The sequence below is a fragment of the Trachemys scripta genome, chromosome 2, assembly GCF_013100865.1.
Source record: "Trachemys scripta elegans isolate TJP31775 chromosome 2, CAS_Tse_1.0, whole genome shotgun sequence".
In the NCBI taxonomy this organism is placed as follows: domain Eukaryota; kingdom Metazoa; phylum Chordata; order Testudines; family Emydidae; genus Trachemys; species Trachemys scripta.
The window spans coordinates 281362628-281389817 of record NC_048299.1 but is presented as its reverse complement, the minus strand read 5'-3'; the positions used below and the strand labels follow the sequence as shown (position 1 = coordinate 281389817).

General features: G+C 57.4%; 2 protein-coding genes across 2 annotated transcripts in view; one reads left to right on the top strand and one right to left on the bottom strand.

Moving 5' to 3' along the window:
* LOC117873905 (cytochrome c1, heme protein, mitochondrial) lies at positions 1-8349 on the top strand (the record flags this gene model as incomplete). The annotated part of the gene is given in 7 exon segments (XM_034763796.1): positions 1-30; positions 5600-5793; positions 6068-6194; positions 6693-6850; positions 7263-7423; positions 7648-7748; positions 7984-8349. Coding segments are annotated over 7 exon segments (876 nt in total), but the record flags the coding sequence as incomplete, so codon positions are not given.
* A 125-nt stretch (positions 8350-8474) lies between these two features.
* SHARPIN (SHANK associated RH domain interactor) overlaps positions 8475-27190 on the bottom strand; it is a 33942-nt gene continuing 15226 nt past the window's right edge. The window contains exons 8-13 of the mRNA XM_034759605.1: positions 16970-17130; positions 16539-16650; positions 15922-16101; positions 11457-11555; positions 10501-10644; positions 8475-9931 (exon numbers count right to left, since the gene is read on the bottom strand). Of these exons, the coding sequence (XP_034615496.1) occupies positions 9851-9931; positions 10501-10644; positions 11457-11555; positions 15922-16101; positions 16539-16650; positions 16970-17130 (777 nt within the window). The 3' untranslated portion in view covers positions 8475-9850. The remainder of the gene's footprint in view (positions 9932-10500; positions 10645-11456; positions 11556-15921; positions 16102-16538; positions 16651-16969; positions 17131-27190) is intronic.

Genomic DNA, 27190 nt, shown 5'->3' with positions numbered 1-27190 from the left:
CCCCCCGGGCCCCGCCTGCGGCCCCCCCAGGTGAGCCCCGCCCGCTCCGCGCCCCCGGGCCGCGCCCCCCGGCTCTGCGCCCGGCCGGGCCCTGAAGGTCACCGGGACGCGGCGCCCGCGGGCACCGACCGGGCTGGGCTGGGCTGGGCTGGGCTGGGGGGGGGCGGGACCGGGGCCGCCCTTGGCAGCTTCCCCGCCCGGTCCTCTCTCCCGGGTCCCTTCTCCCCGCCCGGTCCTCTCCCCCGGGTCCCATTTCTCCTCCCGCCCCCGGTCCGGTCGGGCCCGGCCCCGGGCGTTGCGGCGGGTCCCTGGTTGGCGCGCGGTGCAGTGGGCGGGCGGCCCCCCCAGTTGGGCTCCCGGCGGTGGGGGCCCCAGGCCGGCCGAGAGGCGGCTCGGGATCCTCTCCAGCCTCGGGGAGTCCTGGGGCGGGAGCGAGTCCCGTGTCGCTGCTGGTTACTCCAGGCCCTCGCCCGCCGGGCACGTCCCCTGGGCCCGAGCCATCGGCAGGGGCGAGACTCCGCCGCTTTCGGCTCTTCCTTGCGGGGCGCGGGGCGCGTGGGGACTGACGGATACCGGGGGCCTTAGTTGGGTTTCAGCCTCCCGTGTGTCCGAGTGTGACCTGCTGCAGGCCCCCGGCGGGTCTGTCAGGCGGGATCTGCCTGGGGCCAGGCCGGAGTTTCTGAGCTGGGGCAGCTGGCTGGGGTGTGAGGCCGGCTCGGCCTGTCCGCGCTCCCAAATTACACCGCTCGTTTCCTTCCACAAACAAAGGGTGTGCTCGGTAATACTCTTCAGAGGCTTTGGCTCAAACCTGTCACTGACCCCCTAACTCAGGGTCTCTCGGTGGGGGCTGCATTGTACAGATATCTCCCCGCAGGAGCTCGCAGCGTCCGCTTGTGTGTTGGGGAAGTGGGAGCTTTCAGAGAGGTCAGGTGAACGTCTTCCGTTCAGTGGTCTGTCTGCCTTGTCGTTTAGCAGCATGTCTGAAAGCCCTGGCTTTTCCCTGGTACTTAAACGTAGGCTACTTCTGCACGTGTGCAGATTCTCACTAGGGAGTTTGTTGTGCTTTCCTGAGAGTTGTGGTGCTGTCCTGTCGCTGGGTTGATGATGAGGAACTCACATCTGTTACCTGGGCATCGTCCTCTGTATTATTCTGCACCTAGTGAGAGCAGCATCAAATACTTGGCATTTTGCATCTTCCCAGCACTGAGGAATTATGAATGAATCCTTCTTTCTCTACTAAGGTGTGTCAGGGTCATCACTCCCATCTTACAGTCAACAGGGTGTTATGAAACCTGAGTTTAGTCTTTTAATAGATTCCAAGGTCTGAAAGGATCGTTGTGAGCATCTGGTCTGACTGCCTGTGTAACGCGGGACAGACGCCAGCCCCAAGATCATTCCTAGAGCTGAAGTTTAAAAAAAAACCCAGTCGTGATTTAAAAATCATCAGTGATGGCGCATCCACCACAACCCTTGGGAAATGGTTCCAGTGGTTCATTATCCTCCTTGTTAAAAATTCACACTTTATTTCCTGTCAGAATTTGTCTAGCTTCAGCTTCCAGTGACTGGATCATGTTAGACCGGGGGGTGGGCAAACTTTTTGGCCTGAGGGCCACATTGGGGGTTCTGAAACTGTATGGAGGGCCGGGTAGGGAGGGCTGTGCCTCCCCAAACACCCTGCCCCCTGCCCCCTATCTGCCTCCTCCCACTTCCCGCCCCCTGACTGCCTCTCTCAGAACCCATGGACCCATCCAGCCCTCCCCCCCTGCCACGCTCCTTGTCCCCTGACTGCCCCCCCCGGAACCCCCACCCCATAACTTCCCCCCTGGACCCCACCCCCTATCCAACTCCCCGTCCTCTGACTGCCCTGACCCCTATCCATACCCCCTGACAGGCCCCCCGGGACTCCCACGCCTATCTAACCACCCCCTGTCACCTGACTGCCCCTGGAACCCCCTACCCCTTATCTAGTCCCCTGCCCCCTTACCATGCCGTTCAGAGCACCAGGATTGGCAGCCGTGCCGCCCAGCCAGAGCCAGCCACACCGCCGTGCAGTCTAGAGCACTGGGGCAGGCTGGAGGCTCTCGCAGCCACGCTGCCCTGCAGAAGCTTGCAGCCTCGCTGCCCAGAGCACTGGTGGCACGGCGAGCTGAGGCTACAGGGGAGGCGAGGACAGCGGGGCAGGAGCTGGGGGCTAGCCTCTCCGGCCGGGAGCTCAAGGGCTGGGCAGGAGGGTCCCACGGACTGGATGTGATCCGTGAGGCGTAGTTTGCCAACCTCTGTGTTAGACCTTCCTCTGCTAGATTGAAGAGCCCGTTATTAAATATCTGTTCCCCATATAGGTACTTATAGACTGATCAAGTCACCCCTTAAACTTCCCTTTGTGGAGCAAAATAGGTTGAGATTGCAAGTTTGCTAAAGGTAACTGCATAGCTGTAATACGTAGATTTTTGTAAGGTTTTTGGCTAAGTAGCATACAACATCTGATAAACTAGCACTGTATGGTATCAGTAAAATACGAGTCCTCTGAAAACGTACAGAGAGAGGCAACAAAATGACGAGGGGTATGGAACAGCTTCCATATGAGGAGAGATTACAAAGACTGAGACTTAAAAAAGTTAGAAAAGAGACGACTGGGGCGGGGGTATAATAGAGGGCTATAAAATCACGAATGGGGCAGAGAGCATGAATAAGGAAGTGTTATTTACCACTTTGTATAACACAAGAACTAGGGGTCACCCAATGAAATGAATAGGCAGCAGGCTTAAAACAAAAGGAAGTATTTCTTCACACAATGCGCAGTCAACCAGTGGAACTCCTTGCTTGGATTGTTGTGAAGGCCAAAAGACTAACTGGAGTCAAAAAAGAATGAGAAGTTCCTGGAGGGCAGGTCCATCAATGGCTATTGGCCAAGATGGTCACGGATGAAACCCCATGCTCTGGGTGTCCCTAACCTCTGTTTGCCAGAAGCTGGGAATGGGCGACAGGGGATGGGTCACTTGATGATTCCCTGTTCTGTTCATTCCCTCTGGGCACCTGGCATTGGCCACTGTTGGAAGACAGAACGCTGGGCTAGATGGACCATTAGTCTGCCCCAGGATGGCCGTTCCTATGTTAAATGAACTAACAGCGGGCTAAGTGAGAGATCTGCGAAAGTAGTTGTGAGTGGGGAAACCATCCGTAAATGGGGGAGTCTGGTGGTGTTCCTCAGGGATCAGCGCTAGGCCTGACGCTATTTAACTCGTTCCTCAAGGACCTGCGCGAGTAATAAGATCACTGCTAACAAAACTTGTGGCTGAGTGGTGAATAGTGCTGAGGACAGGCCAGTTGTACAGAGATCTGGATCGCTTGGTACGCTGGGCCCATTCAAACAAATGCAACCAAATGGGAAGTTACACCTTTAGGAACCAGCAGTGCAGGCCTGGGCTACAGGCTGGGGGATTGTATCCTGGACAGCAGTGCCTTTGGAGAAGATCTAGGAATCCTAGGGGATGAGCAACTCGGCAGAAGTCTGCTGTGCCAGAAAGCTAATGCGCTCCACCCCGGATGTATACATGGGGAGTAGTGAGGAGGTGATTTTACCCCTAGCTGTGGTATTGCTGAGACGGACACTGGAACGCTGCATCCACATTTAAAAGCATGTTGAAAAATTGGAGAGAAAAGAGCCACAAAAATGATTCATGGGCTGGAGAAAATGCCTTAAGGAGCTCAATCTGTTTAGTTTACGGCAGCGTGAGAGGTGATTTGATCAGCGTGTAAGGACTGTCACAGGGAAACACACCAGGTGCTAACGCGCTCTTTGATCTAGTAGGGTTGCGTCTGGAAGCTGGAGCAAGACACAGTCAGGTGAGAAACTAAAAAACAAACAGCACAGATGTTTAGCGGTGAGGGTGGTGAACCACTGGGACAGACTCCCCAGGGACATATAGAGTCTCCACCTACCTTTGTCTTCACATCCATAGAATCCTCGAATATCCGGGCTGGAAGAGACACTTGTTTTAAACAACTATTAAAAATTAAATTTGAAATTGACAATCTATGTTAAGGCCTAAATTTACTGTAATGTGTAAATCATTTAAACTCCGTATAAAACAGCGTTAAGCTGTACACATTCTAAGGAAAGTCAAACCACGGAACTAGTGGGGTGAAGTCTCCGGCTAAGGACTGGAAACCAGTTTGTTGAAGTGCTAGACCCGCTTTTGACAGCAGCCGCCTGTTCTGCAGGTGCAGAGAGAATATTGTCTTAATTTCAGTCCATTCCTCCAGTTCAGTGACTAGTTCATTCAAAGGTAAGACACCAGTTGGGAGCTGAAAAAGCAGGAAAACTTTTTCCCTCTTCCAATCTACGAATAAAAACCAGGTGAGAGAGGATGAGATCGATTAGCTCTAAAATCCTGACTGTTTCTGGTCACCACATGCATCAGTTCCATAATTAACTACAGCTAATACGTCCTTTGTTTAACACCTGAGTTAGTTTTAAATACAACACATACATAAGGCAAACAATTGATCGAGGTGTCCCTCACACTCAAGGTAGTTTTATTTAAACTAATAAAAAGATTAAAAATACTGTTATGTGCATTTTAATTAAATTCCCAATTCTATCCAAATAGAGCTTGATCCAAATCACACTACAAATGTAACCTCGCAATTTTCTAACATAATAAATCAGGACAGGCGGGGTCTGTTCCGGGTCTGGCGTGGTGTCGTGGTTATAGACAATCTAGCCACCCCTGTGAATGTGGCACATGCATTGTGAGAGGCGGTGTGGCCAAGAGTTGAGGCTGTCCTATTTCAGTCCCTCTCACCTGCTGCTCATGCCTCACCCCTTCACTCCTGCCCGTGTGGAGGCTGCACTGTGTGACACTGCCCAGGAGATGCTGTGGGGCTGGGCCTGGTTACTCCCACCATGGGCGCACATGGGTCAGCTCCCTTGAGGGCTATTGGGCCTGGGCTTTCCATAGTCCTGCCTGCTGCTGCTCCCCATGTAGAGAAGAGGGGAAGTTGCTGGTCCCAGTGCCCCATAACCCAGAGACACCCCCATCTCTGTGTCTGGTGAGGGATGGACTGAGAGACCCAGACTCACCCCTGGTGCTGGCTGACTGGCTTAAACCGAATCCATCCGGCAGGGAGCTCTGGAGAGCCAAAGCCCACCCACCTGCTTCCTCCCAGCCCTACCGCTATGGTGCAAGTGCTCCACATCCCCCGCTAGGGGCTGCCACTCAGACACCTGAAATTTCAGCTCCTTGCTCCAGACTCAGCTGGGCCCTTCCAGTCTGTGTGGAAGGGGGACTCTGCTTCCTTCTGCTCGGGTGGGAGCAGGCCAGTGGTTCCTGCCTGTCCAGAGAGACGGAGGGCACCCAGGGCTGAGCAGGCCGTGCCGTGCTTGGAGGCATATTGCATCCCATGCACCCGCAGGCTGCCTGCTCCCCCACTCTCCTCTCCTGGGGCGGGGGAAGGTTCCAAAGGCTGGAGCCGGGTCCCTCTGGCAGCACCAACCACCTGCCGGCGTGGACTCTGGGGAGTGTGGCTGGGGCCGCAGAGGCGGGTGCCCCATGCTGGAGCTGGCCGGGTGGGTGACCGGCTCTCGTCCCTGTTCCAGGCCAGCATGTCGTCGCTGTCCGGCATGTCCCGTGGCAGGAAGGTGGCGCTGTCTGCGCTGGGCGTGCTGGCTGCCGGCGGCGCTGGACTGGCCCTGGCTCTCCACACGGCTGTGAGTGCCAGTGACCTGCAGCTGCACCCTCCCAGCTACGCCTGGAGCCACAACGGCCTGCTGGCCTCCCTGGATCACAGCAGGTAGGTGAGGGGGAGCGGATGGAATGAACCCGTGGCTGGAGGGAGGCAGCCCGGGGGCGAGCGGGCAGCCCCCAGCAGGGGGTCAGAAGCTGCATCCCTGGGGTGACAGGTCAGCCCCACGACTCTTGGCTCTCGCTGGCCCTTGGCTGATGTACGTGTTCCCCCAGGGAATGCTGGGGGCTTGGGGCCTGGCTCTGCTCCTCCAGCCCCCTCCCACTCAGAGCCCTGGGGAGCAGACAGGCAGAGGGGCTCACGGCCACCTCCCTCTTCCCAGCATCCGGCGCGGCTACCAGGTGTACAAGCAGGTGTGTGCCGCCTGCCACAGCATGGAGTACCTGGCCTTCCGCAACCTCGTCGGCGTCTCCCACACCGAGGCTGAAGCCAAGGCCCTGGCCGAGGAGGTGAGACTGACTGTGGTGGGGACACTCCGCGGGTGGGGGGATCCACACCCCAGCTCTGGCAGCTGGCTCCTGCTGGCTGGTGTGTGCTGGAAGTGGGGGGAAGAGCTGGACTCGCTACCATGTGAGTGCCTCCCAGGCCCTGGCTGAGGGGAGACGGCCTGGGTGATGGGGAGCTGGCCCCTCCCAGTCGTGGGCTGCCTGGGCCCCCGCCTAGTGCTCTGTGTCTGTGAGGCACAGAGGGTCCAGCCTGGTGCTCGGTCTCTGCGCCCTGACGGGGTGCGGTGGGCCCCTGAGCCCGGCTCAGAGCTTTCTGTGGGATGTGGGGGGGCCCTGGGCCCGGCTCAGAGCTCTCTGCAGGACACGGGCTCAGTGCTCTCTCGTGCCAGGTGGGGCGCGGAGGCCCCTGGGCTCGGCTCAATGCCCGATGTGGGGCAGGCCCTGGGGCCCCGGCTCAGAGCTCTCTGCAGGACACGGGGGCTCAGTGCTCTCTCGTGCCAGGCGGAGGTGGTCGATGGCCCGGATGAGAACGGCGAGATGTTCACGCGCCCAGGCAAGCTCTCCGATTACTTCCCCAAGCCCTACCCCAACCCTGAGGCGGCGCGAGCGGCCAACAACGGGGCGCTGCCCCCAGACCTGAGCTACATCACCAGCGCCAGGTGAGGCTCCCTCGGGCGGGACTGCACCTGGCCAGGAGCCCAGGCCTGCGGCTAAGCAGGTGGTATCCGGGGAGGAGCGCAGTGCCTGGTCTCCCAGGTGTGCTGGAGCAGTGCATGCTGGGACTCACTAGAGCTGGGGACAAGCTGAGTCCAGGTGGCTGCTCTGTCCTGCTGGCCCTGAGACCCCCAGTGAGGCCTAGCACGCACCCCCCACTCCCCCACCCAGCCAGCAGGAGAATCAGAGGCTCCTTCCAGCCCCTCCCGCTTCCTCCCCCATCTCGGGGTGGCAGTGACCGTCAGAAGTCGGGATTCCACAGGGGCCCATCGCCCCGGCGGGGGGGGGGAGGCAGGGCAGGGCAGCCGCACAGCCTGGCTGCTCTGGCCTGGGATCTCACCTGGTCTTGTCTTTCAGGCACGGGGGTGAGGACTATGTGTTCTCCCTCCTGACCGGCTACTGCGACCCACCCACTGGGGTGTCCATCAGGGAAGAGCTGCACTACAACCCCTACTTCCCGGGGCAGGCCATCACCATGGCGCCCCCCATCTACAACGAGATCCTGGAGTTCGAGGACGGTAAGAGGCGCTCTGTGCTGGGAGGCCCCCCCATCCCCCCAAGTCAGCCTGCTGCAGGGCTCCTGTACCAGGGCGGGGCCCTGTCCAGCCAGGCTGGCCCCAACCTGCTCTTGGCGCGGAGCACCCGCAGACCCCACTCTCGGCCCAGGCGCATGGTGCCGGGCGCCTGCGGACCCCGCTCTCGGCCTGGGTGCGGGGCACCTGCTGACTCTGCTCTCTCCCAGGGACCCCAGCCACCATGTCCCAGATAGCGAAAGACGTGTGCACGTTCCTGAGGTGGGCAGCGGAGCCGGAGCACGATCACCGCAAGCTCATGGGAATGAAGGTCAGTGCCTGCTCCCCGTGGCGCTGAGGAGAAGGGCTCCTCTCCGGGGGACCTGGGGCCGGTGGAGTGCCCTGGACTGGAGAGAGGAGCCCAGCCTGGGCTGCTGGCAAGGCTGGGCATGTGTCTGAGCGATTCCTGCCGGCCCTCGCCCTGGCCAGCGTGTCAGGTCCATGCACTGCTGGGGGAAGGTGCTCGGAAGCAGGGTAGGGTCTAACTCCTTCCCTTCCCTTCCCAGATGCTGCTGATGATTGGCCTCCTGGCACCCCTTTGCTACTACCTGAAGCGCCACAAGTGGTCTGTACTAAAGAGCAGGAAAATTGCGTACCGGCCCCCCAAGTAAGCACTGGATCGCAGCAGGCCGCCCCGTGGGCCTTGGCCACCCAGCCGCCACACGACCCCTCCCGGGACAGGAACGTACGTACAGCTGGACGGACAGACGGGTACAGCCCACTCCTCATGACACGTTACTCTTATTTAATGTCCTCTCCCCTGGACACAGCCGCTCGCCTGCTAGGCCTGGGATCGGACTCTGGGAAGGGGGGGGCACCTGCTGTGTGCACGTGTCCGCTGGGGGGCAGAAATAAACCTTCAATCTTCAGTGGGAAGGTGTGGTGTGGTGTGTTGGCCTAGGCCCTGCCCATGGGGCCCTCGCCTTCCCCTGCCCCGTCTCGGTCCCGCCCCAGCTCCCTGCTTGGGGGGAACCCAGTACAGCCAAAGGGGAAGGCCTGTGTGTAATGGTGGCATTTATTAAACGGTTCTGTTCCCCGAGCAGTGTCTGTCTGAGTTGTGTGGGGGCCCAGCACTCCCTTTATTGAGGGAGGTGCTGGTAGAGGCTGCTTCCTGACCCCCCACATGGCAGTGGGGAGTGGCCCCACTCCCTCCCTCATGCTTCATGGAGAGCAGCCCGCTCCCTCTTCCCAGCATGCTGCAGGGAGGGGCACTGCACAAAGGCCTGGCTGGGGTCCTCAGTGCCCTTCCCCTTGCAGTGGGGGTGGGACAGTCCACTTACCCCAGCTCTTAGCCACTGCCTCTAGCATTGCAGGGGCTACAGTGCCCTACGGCCTGGGCAGAGGGGGCCAGTTGCTGCCCCTGTGCCTCCAACAGATGTGTGTTGCTGTGCAGGGGGGCTGACTGCCTCCCCAGAGCCAGACCAGCCTAGCTGGCACTGGCCCCATCTCCACGAGCTGGCACTGCCCAGCCAGCTGCTGGATTCCTGCAGGAGCAGCCATGCTGATCTCTGCCCTGCCCGCTGGCGGCGGCACCGTTCACAGCCTGCGCTGCCCAAAGGCGCAGAGGGCCCAGCTGGGGCCTTTTGGTAAAACGGCCTTTTCTCCCCCTTGCACTGTCCACAGCCCTGGGGCTGCTTCCTGCTCGAGGGCAGCCCACGCCCGCCCTCAGGAGGTAAATCCTTCAAGGAGTCTGGCCGTGAGCTGGGCAGTGCCAGGCAGCCCGAGGAGTGAGAGGGAGGCCAGCCTGGAGCAGCCTGTGCTGGACTGGGGCGTCTCTGCCCCCTGCACATGACAGCAAGGGACAAGGGTGCAGCTTTCCTGGGCCCCGAGGGGCTGGTGTCTCCAGGACCTGCCCCTGCAGCCCAAGGAACCTCCCAAGGCAGGTGTGGGGAACAGCTGGCCTCTAACACCCCTCTCCCCCTGAGGTAGTTACGGGGAGCTCCCTGGGTCTGGGGAGGCACTCAACAGCCCCAGTCCGGGGTCCAGGGCAAGTGAAGGTGAGGCCCAGGTTACATTTCAGGGGGGCTGAGGAGCTCTCTACACCAGCAGCATTACCGTGATTACCCCAGCCCTGCTTAGCCCCAGACGCACTCATGGAGCCTGGGGCCAGGCAGGCAGGTGCAGAGGCAGCTGCTGCTCTGAGAGCCTGACCCCAAACAGCTCCCACCCCGGCCTGCCCAGGGGGCAGAGACAGGCCCAGTCTATGGCCCAGCAGAAAGACGGCCCTGGGCCAGACTGAGTGGGGGGGAGCCCCCTCCAGGCATTGCACGCAGCTGGCAAGGGCTGGAAGCTCCCGCAGGAGCAGGGCACCTGCTTGACCGGGGCTGGAGGCTGCTGAGTGGGGGAGGCCCAGGCGCCGCGCAGGGAGCGCGCTCAGTGGCAGTTCTGGCAGTGCGGGTGACACCTCTGCCCATTGACGTTACAGCGACATCCTCCACTGGTGTCACCAGGGCCCTGGAGGGGAGGAGAGTGAGTCAGAGGGGTGGGGGGGGGGATGGACAACAGAGATACCTGCAGCATCTCCCCACTTCTCCATGGGGGGTAGTTGCAGGGGGGCTGCATCCAAAGATGAGGATGGCCCCCGGGAGTGGCATGTCAGGGGTGGGGAGGGGAGGCTGCTGCTCCCGCATCCACACGAGCCTCAGGGCTCCATCCAGTCGGAGGAGTGGGGGCGCCCCCTGTTCTGCCTGGCTCCAGGGGCTGCTCCCCTCCTGCCCAGAGCCAATGATTCTAGCCCATGCTCCGTCTTCTAGCAGCTGGGGCAGAGCCTGGCAGGGGCCCAGGTCAGTAGCTCACCGGAGGGGAAATCTCCCTCTAGAGCCGGGGGACGGGGCAGCCATGCAGCCTGCTCCTTGCACAACCTGCTATTCCCCAACCATGGCCCAGTTCCCCCCACATGAGCTCCGGGGGGGGGGGAGGGGAGACAGCAGAGGGGCTGAGGCCCAGTCTGGGGAGGTGGGGGCAGTTCCCTGCTCTGGGGCAGGTGCTCGGGAGCCAGGGCTGCCTGTCCTGTGACCGCTCACCGCAGGCCCCCAGCGTGGCCCTTTGGTCACCCAGCAAATCTCCGTCTGGCAGACGGTGCAGCGGATCCAGTCGCAGCCATCCTTCTTCTGCACGATGATCTGGCACGCGGGGCAGTGCATGGCCTCGCCCGTCTGCACCAGTGTCTGCGGGGGGGAGGCAGCCGTTAGGGGAGACATGCACCCATCTTGGGATCCCCACAGCCGCTGCTGGCAAAGGCCCAACCCTGGCTGTACTGCAAGGCCAGACAGCACTGAGCAAGACACGAGCCTGGAAACCTGCACGGAACCAGGAGATCTGCAGAAGGGAGCCCACTAGCAGGGGGCTGTAGGTCAGGACCCTGGGGAATTGGCAGAGCTGGGGGGAGCCCAGGGCTGGACAAGCTGGGGGTTGGAATGAGGAGTGTTGGAGGAGGGGGGCTGCAGGTTGGGATTGAGGGGTGTTGGCAGAGCTGGGGGATGGAGGAACCCAGGGCTGGACAAGCAGGGGACTGGGGGTTGGAATGAGGGGTGTTGGCAGAGCTGGGGGAGGGGGGAACCCAGGGCTGGGGTAGCAGGGGCCGCAGGTTGGGAGTGAGGAACACTGGCAGAACTGGGGGTTGCTCAGGGCTGGGCTAGCAGGGGGCTGCAGGTCAGGATTGAGGGGTGTCAGCGGAGCTGGGTGGGGAGCCCAGGGCTGGACAAGCAGGGGCTGTGGGTTGGGATGAGGAGTGTTGGAGGAGGGGGCCTGCAGGTTGGGATTGAGGGGTGTTGGCAGAGCTGGGGGATGGAGGAACCCAGGGCTGGGGTAGCAGGGGCTGTGGGGAGTCCAGGGCTGGGAGTGGGGCTGGGAACTGCTAGCCCTGTTTTACAGGTGGGGCATAAGACTAGACAGCAAATCCATGCCAGAGCCAGGCAGAGACCCTAGGTGTCCTGGTGCTCTCCTGTGCTGGGGCCGACGTCCGGGGACGCGCTCTCACCTGCAGCATGTCGCTGGTCTGCTGGGCAGCAGTGTCATTGTGGGCCTGGAGCTGCAGGTCGGCCTGGTACTGGCGGCAGTCCTTCCCCTCGTGGATGACCTGGTGGGGATGAGAGTGGCAGCAATCAGCCCCCCCAGCCCTGCAGCAGCTGCTGGGTGAGTAGGCACTGGGCCGGCTGGGAGCCCCACACAGGTCCCCAGCTAGCCTGGCACTGCGCCAAGAGCCCCTGGCTATGGTGCTTGGGGTGGGAGCTTGGCTGGGCTTTGATCCCGGGGCAAGGGCCAATCCCCTCTCAGGTGCCAGGGCCCCCTCTGCAGGGGGTACAGAGCTCTCCCAGCCACAGGGCAGGACCCAGGGCTTGGATATTGAGTGACTCGCCCCCTGCCCCAGCAACGCTGCAGCCCTTGGTTCTGCTCAAGCCTTCCCCCAGCACCTACACCTCAGCCTCCCTCCCGCCCCCACGGTCACCTCCTCCCACGGTGCTCCCTGCCCCGGAGCAGCCTCCCCCGGCCTGCCAGCCTCCTGCTCCCAAATCCTGACGGGCCCCTGGGATGAAGTAGGAATTTTTGTATAATTTTATGATGCCCGTGTGTGCCTTAGTTTCCCTCTGCATCGCTCCCCAGTGGAGGAAGAGGGTTACGGCTGCTTGTGGGGGGCAGCACAGAACACAGGGTGGGGGTGGGGCCTGGCTGTCTGGGCCAGGAACTGGACCTGCTGGAAGCGACCCCATCTCAATGCAGAATCCCCCAGAGAGACTAGGAAGCCCAGCATCTAACCAACCAACCAACCAACCAACGACTCAGAGGAAGGTGGCGTCCCTCACCGCTCAGCAGGGACGTGGGGTGGAGACCCCAGCTTGAGGCCAAAGGACGAGCCGTGAGCAGCCCGGGATGAAGCCTGGGGGCTCCTTAGGGACAGACTGACGAGGTCAGGGAGACAGAGCCTGGGACGCAGCCACTCCAGCTTGGCTGGCCGATTTGCTCCGGCTCGGCAGACGGACGATGCTTTTACCTTCAGCTCTCTGTGCTGAGCTAGGGCCGGCCAGGCCGTGGCCTAGCTGACTAGTAAACCCTGCGCGGTTTGGAACCGCTGCCGGGGGCACTGCAAACGCTGGCCGGCGCAGTCGTCCCTGCAGAGCGGACGCGTCGCTCCCAGGGTCTGTCTCAGTGCAACCTGCAGGCCAGCGCTCCCAGCATGACACAGCAGAGCTGGAGCCCCCCAGGGGCTCAGTCCAGGAGGTGGTCAGACTGCTTCCCCCCCGAAGGAGGAGTGGGACCCGCTGGGGGACCCCATCACACTGAAAGGTGCCTCCAAGGGACTGTTCCCAAGCAGGAGCGTAGCACAGAACCTGTGGCTCCCCGACGGTCCCAGAATCCTGAGATCACAAATCCTCTGCATTAGGAATCAAGTCGTGGCACGTTTTGCCCAACAGACGGCGCTGGCGTGTTGTGTGGGAAGCCCCGGCTTTGCCCAGTCGGAGCGATACAGTGTCCCGGTTTCACAGCCGTATGGAGAGGGTACAGCTCGACTAGATCCTGAACGTGGCTGTCGTGCCGAGAAGCCTGTGGCAGACGCGGCGATGCCAAGCCGGCGCAGAACTTCCGTGTGAGTGGGAGGATCCGGTGAGTATTGAACCCAAAGAGCAAAAGCTGGAGCCTGCTTCGACAGACGTAACGGGGATATTTACGGTCGCTCTGGCTACAGACTCTTGGGGCCATGGTCTACAGACGGCGCCTTTTCAGACCTGTCGCGAGAATGCCGCAAGACGTTCCGGAGAACACCGTTCTCCAGGCAGCTCGGAACAGCCGGGATAAAATTCCACCAGCCGAGGGGTGGAGGTGGCCTAGAGGCTGACCTGTGATGGGGGGGGCATCAAGTCTGTTCTGACGCTTGCGGCCGCCCAGGAACGGACCAAATGGCGAACGATCGCTACAGCCAACCGCTCGGCTAAGCGCCGAGGAGAAACCCTCCAGTCCTGTCTTTTTATCTGGCTTTTGCCTTTGCCACTCCTCTGCCAGCCAGGGGGAGAAGTTCAGGTTGAAATGCCAACTGCCAATGCCCACAGCCATGCCCATCTCTCCCCCCGGACAGCTGGCACCTCCGCTTACCCTCTCCCAGGCCGGAGCCAGGGGAACTGCTGGCCGTCTCCCAGCACTGGCCGGCCTTCCCCTCCCGCTTAGTCCTGTGATAAGAGCCGGGCTGGACGGTAACTAGCTGGGAACCGCCAGCCTCCTGCCGCAGCACCATGGCCCTGCCCCCATCCCCCTCCCCATCCTCCATGCTGCCCCCACTGCTCCAATCTCCCTCCACGCCCCCTGTCCTGCCCCCACTGTTTCAAGAACGGCCACACTGGGTCAGACCAAAGGTTCATCTAGCCCAGTATCCTGTCTTCCGACAGTGGCCAATGCCAGGTGCCCCAGAGGGAATGAACAGAACAGGGAATCATCAAGTGATCCATCCCATCGCCCATTCCCAGCTTCTGGCAAACGGAGGCTAGGGACACCATCCCTGTCCATCCTGGCTAATAGCCATTGATGGACCTATCCCCTGTGAATTTATCTAGTTCCTTCTTGAACCCTATTAGTGTCCTGGCCTTCACAATATCCTCTGGCAAGGAGTTCCACAGATTGACTGTGCACTGTGTGAAGAAATACTTGCTTTTGTTTGTTTTAAACCTGCTGCCTGTTACTTTCACTGGGTGACCCCTAGTTCTTGTGTTATGTGAACGGGTAAATCACACTTCCTTATTTATTTCCTCCACGCCAGTCATAATTTTACAGACCTCAATCATATCCCCCCTTAGTTGTCTCTTTTCCAAGCTGTTGCCCTTTTCTGAAGCTTTTCCAATTCCAATGTATCTTTTTTGAGATGGGGCGACCAGATCTGCATACAATATTCAAGATGTGGGCGTACCATGGATTTATACAGAGGCAATATGATATTTTCTGTATTATCTATACCTTTCCTAATTATTCCCAGCATTCTGTTTGCTTTTTTGACGCCGCTGCAGATTGAGTGGATGTTTTCAGAGAACTATCCACAATGACTCCAAGATCTCTCTCTTGAGTGGTAACAGCTAATGTAGACCCCATCATTTTATATGTAGAGTTGGGATGATGTTTTCCAATGTGCATTACTTTGCATTTATCAACATTGAATTTCATCTGCCAGTCTGCTGCCCAGACACCCAGTTTTGAGAAATACTTTTGTAGCTCTTTTCTGCTTTGGACTTAACTATCTTGAGCAGTTTTGTATCATCTGCAAATTTTGCCACCTCACTGTTCACCCCTTTTCCCAGATCATTTATGAATATGTTGAATAGGATGAGGCCCAGTACAGACCCCTGGGGGACACCACTATTTATCTCTCTTCATTCTGAAAACTGAAAATTTATTCCTAACCTTTGTTTCCTGTCATTTAACCAGTTACCGATCCACGAAAGGACCTTCCCTCTTATCCCAGCTTACTTTGCTTACGAGCCTTTGGTGAGGGACCTTGTCGAAGGCTTTCTGAAAATCTAAATACACTATAGCCACTGCCCCCCCCCGCCTTGTCCACATGCTTGTTGAGTTCTCTGGACCCCTCCCCCTCCCCCTGCTCCGGAAGCCCTGCCCCTCCCCTCCATCCTGCCCCCACTTTCCAGACCCCCCTCCTCTTTTCTCTCCCCCCATCCTACCCCCACTGCTGCAGGCCACCCTCCCCATCTCCTCCATCCAGCCCCCCCGCTCCAGCCCCCCCCTGCACTTCCCTCCCCAACCCCCTGCTCTGGTCTCCTCCCATGCTCCTGCTGCTCCGTATGTGGCCCTGGGGCGAGCGCTGCGGGAATCCTGGGGCCAGTTCTGCTGTCCACAATTCAAGAAGGAGGGTGATACATTGGGGAGGTCAGAGAAGAGCCACAGGAAGGATGAAAGGGTTAGAGACCTGCCTTAGAGCGAGAGACTCAGGGAGCTCCATGTGTTTCACGTAACAAGGGGCAGGTGAAGGGGCAACTTGATCCCAGTCCGTAAGTACCCGCGTGGAGAACAGATTTGATCACAGGCTCGTCAGTCTAGCAGGAAAAGCCAATGGCTGGACGCTGAAGCCTGACACGTTCACGCTGGAAATAGGACGTAGGTTTTTAACGGTGAGGAATTAACCGTTGGAGCAATTTCTCAAGGCTGATGGTGGATGGTTTTAAATGCAGACGGGCTGTTTGTCTGACAGCTCAGCGCTGGGGATGATTGGGGGTCATTCCCAGGCCCGTGCAAGGCAGGAGGTCACTAGAGGAGCACAATGGTCCCTGCTGCAGCCTACAGAAACGACACTCCCAGCATGCATTGCTCCATCCTGCTTCGCAGGGCCTGGCTGCTGGAGCACTGCGCGCTGCAGACTCCAAGGGATGGCGGCAGCAGCAGCAGGCGGGGCAGTGCTGCAGAGCCCCATGTCCGGCCCCCCGGCCCTCCCCTGCAGGGCCCCCGGGGCTCACCTTGCAGAGCAGGCAGTTCAGGCCCTGGCAGATGGGGCAGCGGAACTCATTGACCGTGTCCTCGTAGATGCACCAGCCCTTGCAGTCTGGGGTTTTGCAGTGATAGCTGTTCTGGGTGCGTCTCTCCGCCGCCACCAGGCCCCGCTCCAGGAACCGCTTGTACTCCTCTGCTGACACCAGCTGTGGGCACAGAGCCCCGGCGAGGTCACGCCACTGCTGACCATGCCCACCCCCTGGCAGAGCCGTCAGGGGACAGGGATAGGCTGCAGGGGTCTCTGCTGGAAGCTCTGCCTTGACAGAGGGTGGCTGTGGGGCAGGGACTATCGGAGGAAGTGCTGGCCTGGCTTAAGTGTGCAGGTCCCCAAGATCGAGAGGGGGCCAAGTCTCTGGGATGTGATGGGAGGTCAGAGCGTCCCAGCAGGTCCCTGGCTCCCTGCCATCTGTCTGATAACATTTACCCCACTCCCCCCATCTCCCGCTGTGCCTCACCCTGAGCGCCGGGGCTGGTCCTAGGGAACAAGCCGAGATCCCTGCCCCACAGCCGCCCGCCCACCCGCTGGGGCCTGCAGGCCAGCTCCTGGGAGCTGGAGCCCCCCGTGCCCACTGCAGGGACTCACCGCCCGGACCTCCCGTTCCTGGAGCTTGCTGCTGCAGGCGTAAGTGTCGTCGCGGAAGGGGCAGGACACCTGGAGTTCCTGGCTGTAGCTGATCACCTGCCGCAGGCAGTCTCTGTGGGAACAGGGGGCAGTCACCCCAGAGAAGCCCTCGCCTAACCCAGCAGCTGCAGCCCCACAGTCTGAGCTCTCGGCCCCCGCAGCCCCATGAGGGCCCAAAGCCTGGCTCAGCCCCAGGCTCCCAGCACGGTGCCAGCACCTGGGCCTCAGGAATGGAGTCCGAGCGCTGCATGGCAGGGACCAGGGAATGGACACCCGGGGGCAGCTGGTGGCTCCGGCCCGATCCCACCTTCTCCATCCCCCTGCTCTGCAGCAGTCTCTGCCTCGCGGTGCCGACACGCTGTGGCTCGGGGGTGCAGGCTGGGCAGCCGTACCTGCAGAAGTTGTGCAGACACTCCCGGAGCAGCACCCCGTCCCCTGGTGCCATGGGCAGGTAGCAGATCCGGCACTCCATGGCCTCCTGGCTGGGCACCAGCGCCTCCTCCTCCAGCTGCAGCAACTGCTGGAAGTTCTGCAGACGCTCGTCCTCCAGGGCCTGCAGAACAGAGCCAGAGAGAGGTCAGGGGGGCAAGGAGCTCCCCCCGAGAGGGGCCAGGCCGCCCAGCGGGATGGGGGAGCTCCCCCTGAGAGGGGCCAGGCTGCCCAGCGGGATGGGGGTGCTCACCCCGAGAGGGGCCAGGCCGCCTAGCGGGGCCCCGGAGCTCCCCCCGAGAGGGGCCAGGCCGCCCAGCGGGATGGGGGAGCTCCCCCGAGAGGGGCCAGGCCGCCCAGCGGGATGGGGGTGCTCACCCCGAGAGGGACCAGGCCGCCTAGCGGGGCTCCAGAGCTCCCCCCAAGAGGGGCCATCAGGATGGGGGCCTGTGACGTTATTGATATAATCTGGGACCATATAGATCATTGTTGCAACCAAGGTCCTGTAGTGGCACCCAAATCTTGTATAAAGGGGGTCAAATGGGGTGTCTAGGACAAGGTTATGGTTTACTGGTTATGATTATGCTGTCTATATGTGTGTATCACTTTTGTAGTCGAAGTTATGAATATTGGCTCTGTACTGTCTGTATGGCAAATTTATGCTATGCTTCTGGGTGACATCCCAGACAAGCTGAGATTAGCTCTGCCTAGCCTGCTTGATGGCCCATTAAGGACCATCAGCTATACAATGGACCCATTGAGAAAAGGCAGATACGCCTTGTAACTCAGCAAAGTATGCAGGGACTGGCCCATGGACTCCAGACTCCATGTTGCTGTAATTTTCCACAGTAAGAACAAAGGTGTTCTTACACCTGGAAAAGACTATATAAGGCTGATGCCTCATCTCCATCTTGTCTTCAATCCTGCTTCACACCTCTGGAGGAACTTTGCTACAAGCTGAAGCTTTGAACAAAGGACTGAGGACCCATCCCAGCGGGGGATGTATTCCAGAGACTTGATTTGAACCTGCAGTTTATTCCATCGCTGCTGCAAGCCTGAACCAAGAACTTTGCCATTACTGTATGTAATTGATTCCATTTAACCAATTCTAACTCTCATCTCTATCTTTTTCCTTTTATGAATAAACCTTTAGATTTAGATTCTAAAGGATTGGCAACAGCGTGATTTGTGGGTAAGATCTGATTTGTATATTGACCTGGGTCTGGGGCTTGGTCCTTTGGGATCAGGAGAACCTTTTTCTTTTACTGGGGTATTGGTTTTCATAACCATTTGTCCCCATAACGAGTGGTACTGGTGGTAATACTGGGAAACTGGAATGTCTAAGGAGATTGCTTGTGAGACTTGCAGTTAGCCAGTGGGGTGAGACTGAAGTCCTCTTAGTCTGGCTGGTTTGGTTTGCCTTAGAGGTGGAAAAAACCCCAGCCTTGGGCTGTAACTGCCCTATTTGAGCAATTTGTCCTGAGTTGGCACTCTCAGTTGGGTTCCACCAGAACCGCATTGTCACAGGGCCCTCCCCCCAAGAGGGGCCAGGCTGCCTAGCGGGATGGGGGCACTCTCTGCCCAGTCCCTGCGGCAGGCCCATTTCAAATGTGCATTTTTGCTCCCCCAGGTTCATTGAACTTAGGGCCTGAAGGGATCACGGTGGCCATCCAAGCCTTGAGCATCACCCGGCCAGAGCCCTCCCCCAGTCACTCCCGCATGCAGCCCGTGGCTCCTGCCAAAGCCAGCCGGTCGGAAGGGGCGGTGGGGAGAATTCAGATGCTTCCAGTCAGTCTCTTTGCACTTCTTAATCTCAGAAAATAAGCGCATTTCTCAGCTTGGGGGGGCTCCCCACTCCAGGGCCAGCCTGGGGCCTGGAGAAGCTGAGTCTGGGGCAGGAGGCTCTCAGCTGGACTGCACCTAACAGGCCCCAGCGGCGGCTGAAGAAGCCAGAGGTGCTCAGGAAGAAAAGCGTTCTCTGGCTGCGGCTGCCGGGAAAGAACCAATTAGCCCAGGGGAAGACTCCAGGGCTCAGGGTCAAGGCTGCAGAAGGCAGATGAGGGACTGCAGGAGGCGGCATGCCAGAAGCAGGATCGCAGGGCTGGGTGAAACAGAGGCTGAGAAGAGCCACAGCGGAGAGCAGCTGAATAAAGGAAAGGAGAAAAAGGGGAACCCGGAGAACCCGGTTTCTGCTCTTTCCCAGCGGGCAGCTCAGAATAACGAAAGCTCGAGGCTGCAAGGGCTCCGGCAAAGCACGGCAGTAGGTAACCAGCAGCAGAAAGTCTCTAGCTCGGAAGAGAGGTGGAAAGAGCGGGAGTTGCCGCTAGCTGAGAAGCCCCTCCCTGCCCAGTCCACAGGGGAACATGCCTGTGCTCAGGCAGAGGCTAGGAGATGATACAGGCCTTCTCCCAGCGCCAGCAGGGGAGCTGTAGCACCCCGCAATAGTGACGGGTGGGGGGCAAGGACTCAGCGGGGTCCAGCCCGGCAGCCACACCAGGGAAATGGCCCCGAGGGCAGCGGAAGCCGCGGGGCTGAGAATGCTGCCCTGAGCTGAGCACCGGAGCACACAGGGATGTACAGCGCAGCTGTGAGGCTGGGCTCAACACCAAAGCAGCAAGGGACCAAAAGGGACTCTGGGAGACTGTTTCAAAGAAGGTACATGGAGGCCACCAATGGAATGGGTGTCCCACAGTGCAAACGGGGAGACTGGGCAAGGGAGGTGTGGCCCCGCAGCCAGACTGGAGAGAGCAGAGAGAAGGGTTATTGTGGGTGATGAGAACTGGGCTGAAGTCCTCTCACAAAAACAGCCAGACTCACTCTAAGTGCTGGCAGGCGTGGGAAGGAACGAGGGATGAGATTTTGACCCAAGCCGTCCAGAGAGAGCAGAAAGCGACCTGCCTCGGAGGAGAGGAACAGGAGAGTGAGAAGAAGCTGTCCAAGCTCCTGTGACGGTGCTGCCCGTGGGAGCCAGCTGAGGTCACTCAATCAGGGTGAACTGCAAACAAAACGGGGCAGACAAACCCCAAACGCTGGTGGCTATTCCAATAATTAGATTTACCAACCAGCCCAAAACAGCTTCTGTAGTACCTCACTGGTTACTCAGAAGTCCAAACAACGCAGTTCCCTTAAAGTGCCCAGCCTCAGGCCTCCGTCCAGACACACACGTCAGATATGATGATGATTACTGAAAATCTTCTCTCATCATATAAAAGAAAAGGTTCTTCCAACCCCAAAGGATCAGCCACACACCCAGGTCCAATTATAATTTAGGTCTTGCCCAAAATACATGCTAATAGCCAATTCTTATTAACTAAACTAAAATTTATTAAAAAAGAAAAGAGAGTTGGTTAAAAGATCAATGTATATACAGACTTGAATTCAGTTCTTGAGGTTCAGACACAGCAGCGATGACCTTGTAGTTGCCAAAAGTCCTTTTAGAAATAGTCCAGAGGTTAGAGTCCAATGTCCATGCTCAGGGTGACTCCAGTCAGTGACTGGGGATCTCAATCCTTATGGCTTAAGGTTTCCCCCTCTAGAAACCCAAAGCAGATCTGAGATGAAGGATCATGTCCCAGGGTTTTTATACATTTCCAGCAGCCTTTCGGCCTGAGGAAACAATAGACTTAACTCTCCTTCTCCCAAACATCCTGGCAATTAGCACAGGGTCATTTATCCATTACACAGTTCAGATCCAGGTTACCACAACCTTCAAAGAGACATAGAGACAATAATACTATTTCCCTCAAGTGTCTTCCTACACGTTAATATTCCTTTTTTGATCTTTGAATCAAAGCTATAGCAATAGACCAGACTTGTTTGCTTACATCACAAGACCTGAGCAAACACCTCCCCTTCTACCTCTAACAATGCCGGCTGCATTTCAAAGCTCTGTTCATTTACAGATCTTCCTAACCAGTCTCTAAAGTTGGGCCATGGGTCAGGTCAGTCTGGGAGTAATTAACTATTGCTGGCCCTGTCACCTTCCAATGAGATATTAGATCACACTCATAACATCCCAGCTCCACACTGAAATCCTCCTGCAGAGCCAGTCCCTTGCAGAGAAGAGGGGGCAGCTGGAGGGCCAGGCGACTGCCGGAAGGGAAAAATCTGAGCTCTGGGGTGTTTGCCAAGGAGGGGCTGTGCTGCAAGGCAGGTCAGCTGCCAAAGGGGAGCCCCATGACACAGCCGATACAGACGCAGGGATCACATAGCAGCAGGCAAAGCCCCCTTCCTGCAGTAGGACTGTGGAACGACAAAGACCAAGAGGTCTAACGCACCAGGCAAGAAGGGCAGGCTCAGCCCATGCCCGGGGTCCGTGGGTGGAGGTGGGAGGGCCCTGGGGTTTGCATGTTGTGCACAGAGGGCTTGTGCCTGTGCTTGACACTAAGGAGCGGGGAGAAAATGAAGACCCAAGCATCTGACTCCAATTAACTGCTCCTCTCCGATGCTGCTGGTGTGGGCAGGGCCTGTATACACCAGAGCCAGCTCATTGCAGCGAGAGAGGAGGCTGAAGGCGCACCAAGGGGAAAACCGCTCCAGAAAGGGGCAGGAGAGACGATCACCTTGAAAAGGGGCTGAGTTTGGGGAGCGCTGGCTCCAGGCTGGGACCTGCCTCCCTAGCCACCTGGGGTGTGGGTGGTCAGGCCCACTGGTTGAAATAAGAGTTTGGCTACCAGGTAGAGCTGGCTCCAGGGTGGGCAAAGCCCTGGAACAAGCCGAGGGTCAGGGCCGGAGGGACAGAAGCCAAATTAGTCCACCTGGACTATAAGGTAGATAGAAAGCTGGTTAGATCATCGGGCTCAACGAGTAGTGATCAATGGCTCCACGTCTAGTTGGCCGGTATCAAGCGGAGTGCCCCAAGGGTCGGTCCTGGGGCTGGTTTTGTTCAACATCTTTATTAATGATCTGGAGGATGGCATGGATTGCACTCTCAGCAAGTTCACGGATGACACTAAACTGGGGGGAGAGGTAGATATGCTGGAGGGTAGGGATCGGATACAGAGGGAACTCAGACAAATTGGAGGATTGGGCCAAAAGAAATCAGATGAGGTTCAACAAGGACAAGTGCAGTGTCCTGCACTTAGGACGGAAGAATCCCATGCACTGCTACAGACTAGGGACCGACTGGCTAAGCGGCAGTTCTTCAGAAAAGGACCTAGGGGATACACTGTACGAGAAGCTGGATATGAGTCAACAGTGTGCCCTTGTTGCCAAGAACGCTAACGGCATATTGGACTGCATTAGTAGGGGCACTGCCAGCAGATCGAGGGAAGTGATTATTCCCCTCTATTCGGCATGGGTGAGGCCACACCTGGACTATTGTATCCAGTTTTGGGCCCCGCACTACAGAAAGGATGTGGACAAATTGGAGAGAGTCCAGCAGAGGGCATCAAAAATAATCAGGGGGCTGGGGCACGTGACTTATGAGGAGAGGCTGAGGGAATTGGGATTGTTTAGTCTGCAGAAGAGAAGAGTGAGGGGGGATTTGATAGCAGCCTTCAACTACCTGAAGGGGGTTCCAGAAAGGATGGCACTCGGCTGTTCTCAGTGGTGGCAGATGACGGAACAAGGAGCAATGGTCTCAAGTTGCAGTGGGGGAGGTTTAGGTTGGATATTAGGAAACACTATTTCACTAGGAGGGTGGTGAAGCACTGGAATGCGTTACCTAGGGAGGTGGTGGAATCTCCTTCCTTAGAGGTTTTTAAAGCCCGGCTTGACAAAGCCCTGGCTGGGATGATTTAGTTGGTGTTGGTCCTGCTTTGAGCAGGGGGTTGGACTAGATACCTCCTCAGGTCCCTTCCAACCCTGAGATTCTAGGATTCCAATGCCAGTGCTGGAGGGTAAACCGGAGTCATAAGGCAGAGGCGGAGCCACTGCTTTGGGGCTGTGACCAGTCTCCGTTCCAAACAGGGCGGCTGGGCTCGTTGGTGGCCGAGCAGGAAGCTAGTCAGGGAGCCAGACAGCAGCTATCCCAGCTGCTCTGGCTCCTGCCCGCCCAGGCCCCTGCGGCTTTATGGGGAAACGGGACTGAAGACGTGGGGTGTGTCGGCGTTTAGTTTATCAGGCGCCTGTAGCAAGGCCTCCTGCACGCTGGTGTCCTTTCCCCTGGGGCCGGCCAGCCTCCTGGCCCACCAGGCAACAGTGACACTTTGACCCTCAGTTAATCCCACAGCTCCGTCACCTTAGTGACCCTCTGCTAAACTCCCCGGGGCCGGTGAGACTCCATCAGGCAACAGGGGGGAGAACTTCTGGAGCTGCCCCTTGCGTGGAAGGGGACCCTGCTGCAGCCTACCACCCAGTTCTGGGGGAGAGCCCCAGGAGGAGCAGAGGGGAGGCTGGGGAGCAGAGCTGCTGGGGGAGCAGGGGACAGGCAGATATGGGGGTAGCGCTCCTGCAGCGGGGGCCAAAGTCCCCTTAGTACACTTGGGACCACTGGCAGCACTAATTGTCCGCCCCTCCCCTCCCCCCAATCATGACATCCACCCCTCATTCCCATCTCTTTCCATGAAGTCTCAGGACTTCTGGGCCCCTTGTGAGTTTTGAGGTCTGAGTCGCAATCTTTGAGTCTTTGGGGTTAGCAGCACCGTGTGTGGGGTCCCACAGGGCACCTGCCCAGCGATCAGCACGGAGGCTTCCCAGCAGAACGAGAGGCCCAGGAGCCAGGGCCGAGACTGGCCTGGCAGCTCCCAGATCCCTTTCCAAGCCCCACCGAGCACTGTCTTCCTAAAGACACAGTGGGTCAGCCTGGCCTTTCAAGGGCCAGAGGCTGGGAGTCGGCCAGCCCTGCCCAGTGATCCCTGCCTGCCACACCTGGGGCAGGGGGGGGACGTGGGCTTGATTCAGTAGAGCCAGCCGGGGCCAGAGGAGCTGTTTCCCCTGCAAAGAGCAGCGGGAGGGGGATGCTTAGGGGGAGAGACAGACAGACAGAGTGAAGCCTCCTCTTGGGACAATCCAATCAGGTCAATATCATGGGTGAAGCACAGCTGCCGAGTGTGTGGTTCACCTCTGTGTACACCCTCCTGGAGGTTTCCACCAGTGGGTCTTAAGATTTCTTCAAGCTAACCGCTGAAGAGGGTCAGTGATAACAAGCAGCCCTGTCCTCAAGTTGAACCAACTACTTTGCTCATGCCCGGCACGCCCTAGACCTGTTGAACTTCCACAGAGATTGTGTGTCGGCCTTATTACATTTTCACCGGCTCCGAGCAGCCACCTCAAGAGGTTTGTGCCATATGCTGAGAAACGCCTTAGCAAAATCCACCAAAGCTTGGATCCTTCTCCAGCACTTTCTTGCATATCACATACGGACTGAACATTTGCTCCGCTGTACTTGTTTGGGGTCTAAGCCCCACTTGTTTTCCAGACAGAAACTCCCCTCTTCGGAACGCATTCTCTTCAGAATGATGCACGGCAGACTTTTGCTAGGGAGTGTCAATAACGAGATTGTGCAGAGTTCCCAAGTCTCAGGCCATCTTCCAGGCTCCCAAATGGCATTGACCCTTTGGATGTGTTCTGCTTGTATGTTGTCCACGGCAGGGGCTTTATTGCTTTTCAGTGTCCACACTGCATCCGCAACTTCTTCAATTGTAGCAGGAGGTTCACTGGGATAAGACAAACTTCTCACAGATATCCCCTCTGCTTCTTTCACTTCCAACTTAACAGTTCCTGGCATGTGGGGGTGAAAAGGTGTGTTTCCTGCCAGAGAGACCTTTCAAAAGTGTCTTGATGGTTTGGCAGGCCTTCCCACTGGCATTTGCCACAAAGCAGTTCTGTAGATCACTGCACTGTTGTTCAAGACAATCTTCTTTTGCCACTTTAATCAGTGCATTTATTTCTGGCGTCATACGGGAATATTGCTGTCATAAATATAAAGGGAAGGGTAACAACCTTTATGGATGCAGGAACATAAATCCCTCCTGGCCAGAGATACAGAATCACTTTATCTGTAAGGACAGGTTTCAGAGTAACAGCCGTGTTAGTCTGTATCCGCAAAAAGAAGAACAGGAGTACTTGTGGCACCTTAGAGACTAACAAAGAAGTGGGCTGTAGTCCACGAAAGCTTATACTCTAATAAATTTGTTAGTCTCTAAGGTGCCACAAGTACTCCTGTTCTTCTTTTTATCTGTAAGGGGTTAAGAAACTCAAAGAACCTGGTTGGCACCTGACTAAAAGGACCAATAAGGAAAGACGATACTTTCAAATCTAGGGCCGGGGGAGAGGTTTTGTTTTTGCTCTCTTTGTTTATTTCCTCTGGACAGAGAGAGAGACCAAGCAGGTAAAACATCTCTTGAAAACATACATCTAAAATTACAGAAATTGAAAGTAAAGGCAAGGAAATGCGTTAAATTATCTTTTGTTTTAGCTTGTGAATTTTCCCCATGCCAAGAGGGAGGTTTATTCCTGTTTTTTGTAACTTTGAAGCTGAGCCTAGAGGGGAATCCTCTGTGTTTAAATCTTTTTATTACCCTGTAAAGTTACCTTCCATCCTGATTTTGCAGGTGTGATTCTTTTACTTTTTCTTTAAATAAAGTTCTTCCTTTAAGAACCTGTTGGATTTTCAGTGTCCTAGGGACAAAGGGTCTGGTTGGTACTCACATTATTCTCAAGCCTCCCTAGGAAAGGGGGTAAAGGGGCTTGGGGGAATATTTTGGGGAACAAGGGACTCCAAGTGATCCTCTTCCTGAATTTTTGTCTAAATCACTTGGTGGTGGCAGCAATACCATCCAAGGACAAGGAAAGGATTTGTGCCTTGGGGAAGTTTTTAACCTAAGCTGGTAAAAATAAGCTTAGGGGGTCTTTCATGCAGGTCCCCACATCTGTACCCCACAGTTCAGAGTTGGGAGGGAACCCTGACAATTGCTCTCTTGCCTTTCATCCATCATCCATTACGCTCTTAGCTTCCTTCATTGATCACACCATTCCGTGATCTCCAAGGTTTCTTCTTTAGGGTCTGTTTCCCCGGGAATTCATCCCCGGTCTCTGCAGTGCCGCCGATGTTGTACTCGATCGGATTTACGCTACTTGGGCAGCTCAACAGCTTGCAGCTTTTGTTCAATTGTTTTCTTGAATTCCACTTGTTCCCTGGACTTTCAGTTTGTCGACATTCTAACAGAGCCTGAAGATACCTGCAGGTCATTCTTTCTTCGGTGTTTGAGCCTTATGTTGGCTATTACTACGTTACGATCAGATCCTACGTCCGCCTTCTAGAAGGATCAACTCCCCATCACACGGCCTGTTCAAAATTACAGTGAAGTCAATCTGGCACTGGCCACATCCATTGCCTGGACAGTTTGTGCTTGAACAAGGTATTTGCTAATTGCACTGAGTCGCAGTCCTCTGCTGTTTGTCTGGCCAGGTCCAAGCTTCCCTACACAGCGGCACCATTCTGGGGAAGGTTCAGGACCAACGCATGCATTCCGGTCACCTTGTCCAATGAACACGTCTCTACGGTGAGCAGCTGCGAATGCCTTCGCGGTGTCGCCACAGAATTTCTCACGCTCTTCATCACCACAGGCAGTAGCAGGGCAGAGCACTAGACAAGTCACATGAGGAGGACAGGCTGCCAAGCTGAGGGTCATTAACCCGCTGCTGACCAACTTATAGGGGCTGATCTGCTCCCTCACTGGCACCACCCCCCATGCGCCCATATTCTGTCCTGGCCCCCCCAAATCAGCATGTTTCCTTCCACTCCCAGTCCCTCACATCCCCTCACCATGAGAGCTCATCTTGTAGTAGCAGGAGGCAGCCCACTCTCATGGCACCAACATGCTATGGGCCAGTGGAGAACACTTGCTAGCCACCTAAAAGGGCTGTTAGGGCCAGGACAGGGTTGTGGACGAGCTCCCAACTCCTATAAAATGCCCCAAATGGCCAGCGAATCTAGACCAATCATCACTTGCCTTCGTGCAGCAGAGGGGTTTCTATTAAAAGCAGGGGTGTGAAAGGTCAGTGGCTGGCACCTTGAAAAGAAACCAGACTGCGTAGGGTGGGCGGAGCTCTTCAGCCTTGGGGGGCAGCCCCCCCGAGCAGGAGGAATTCCAATTGCAAATCAGGGCTGCCACACTCCTCAAGGCAGACCACTGTCCTTCAGTGACCACCTCAGTGGATATTAGAGAGAGATGCCACCAGCATTAGTGTCTATAATCACTCATGACACCATGGCCACACATTGGCTAATGCATTGAGGT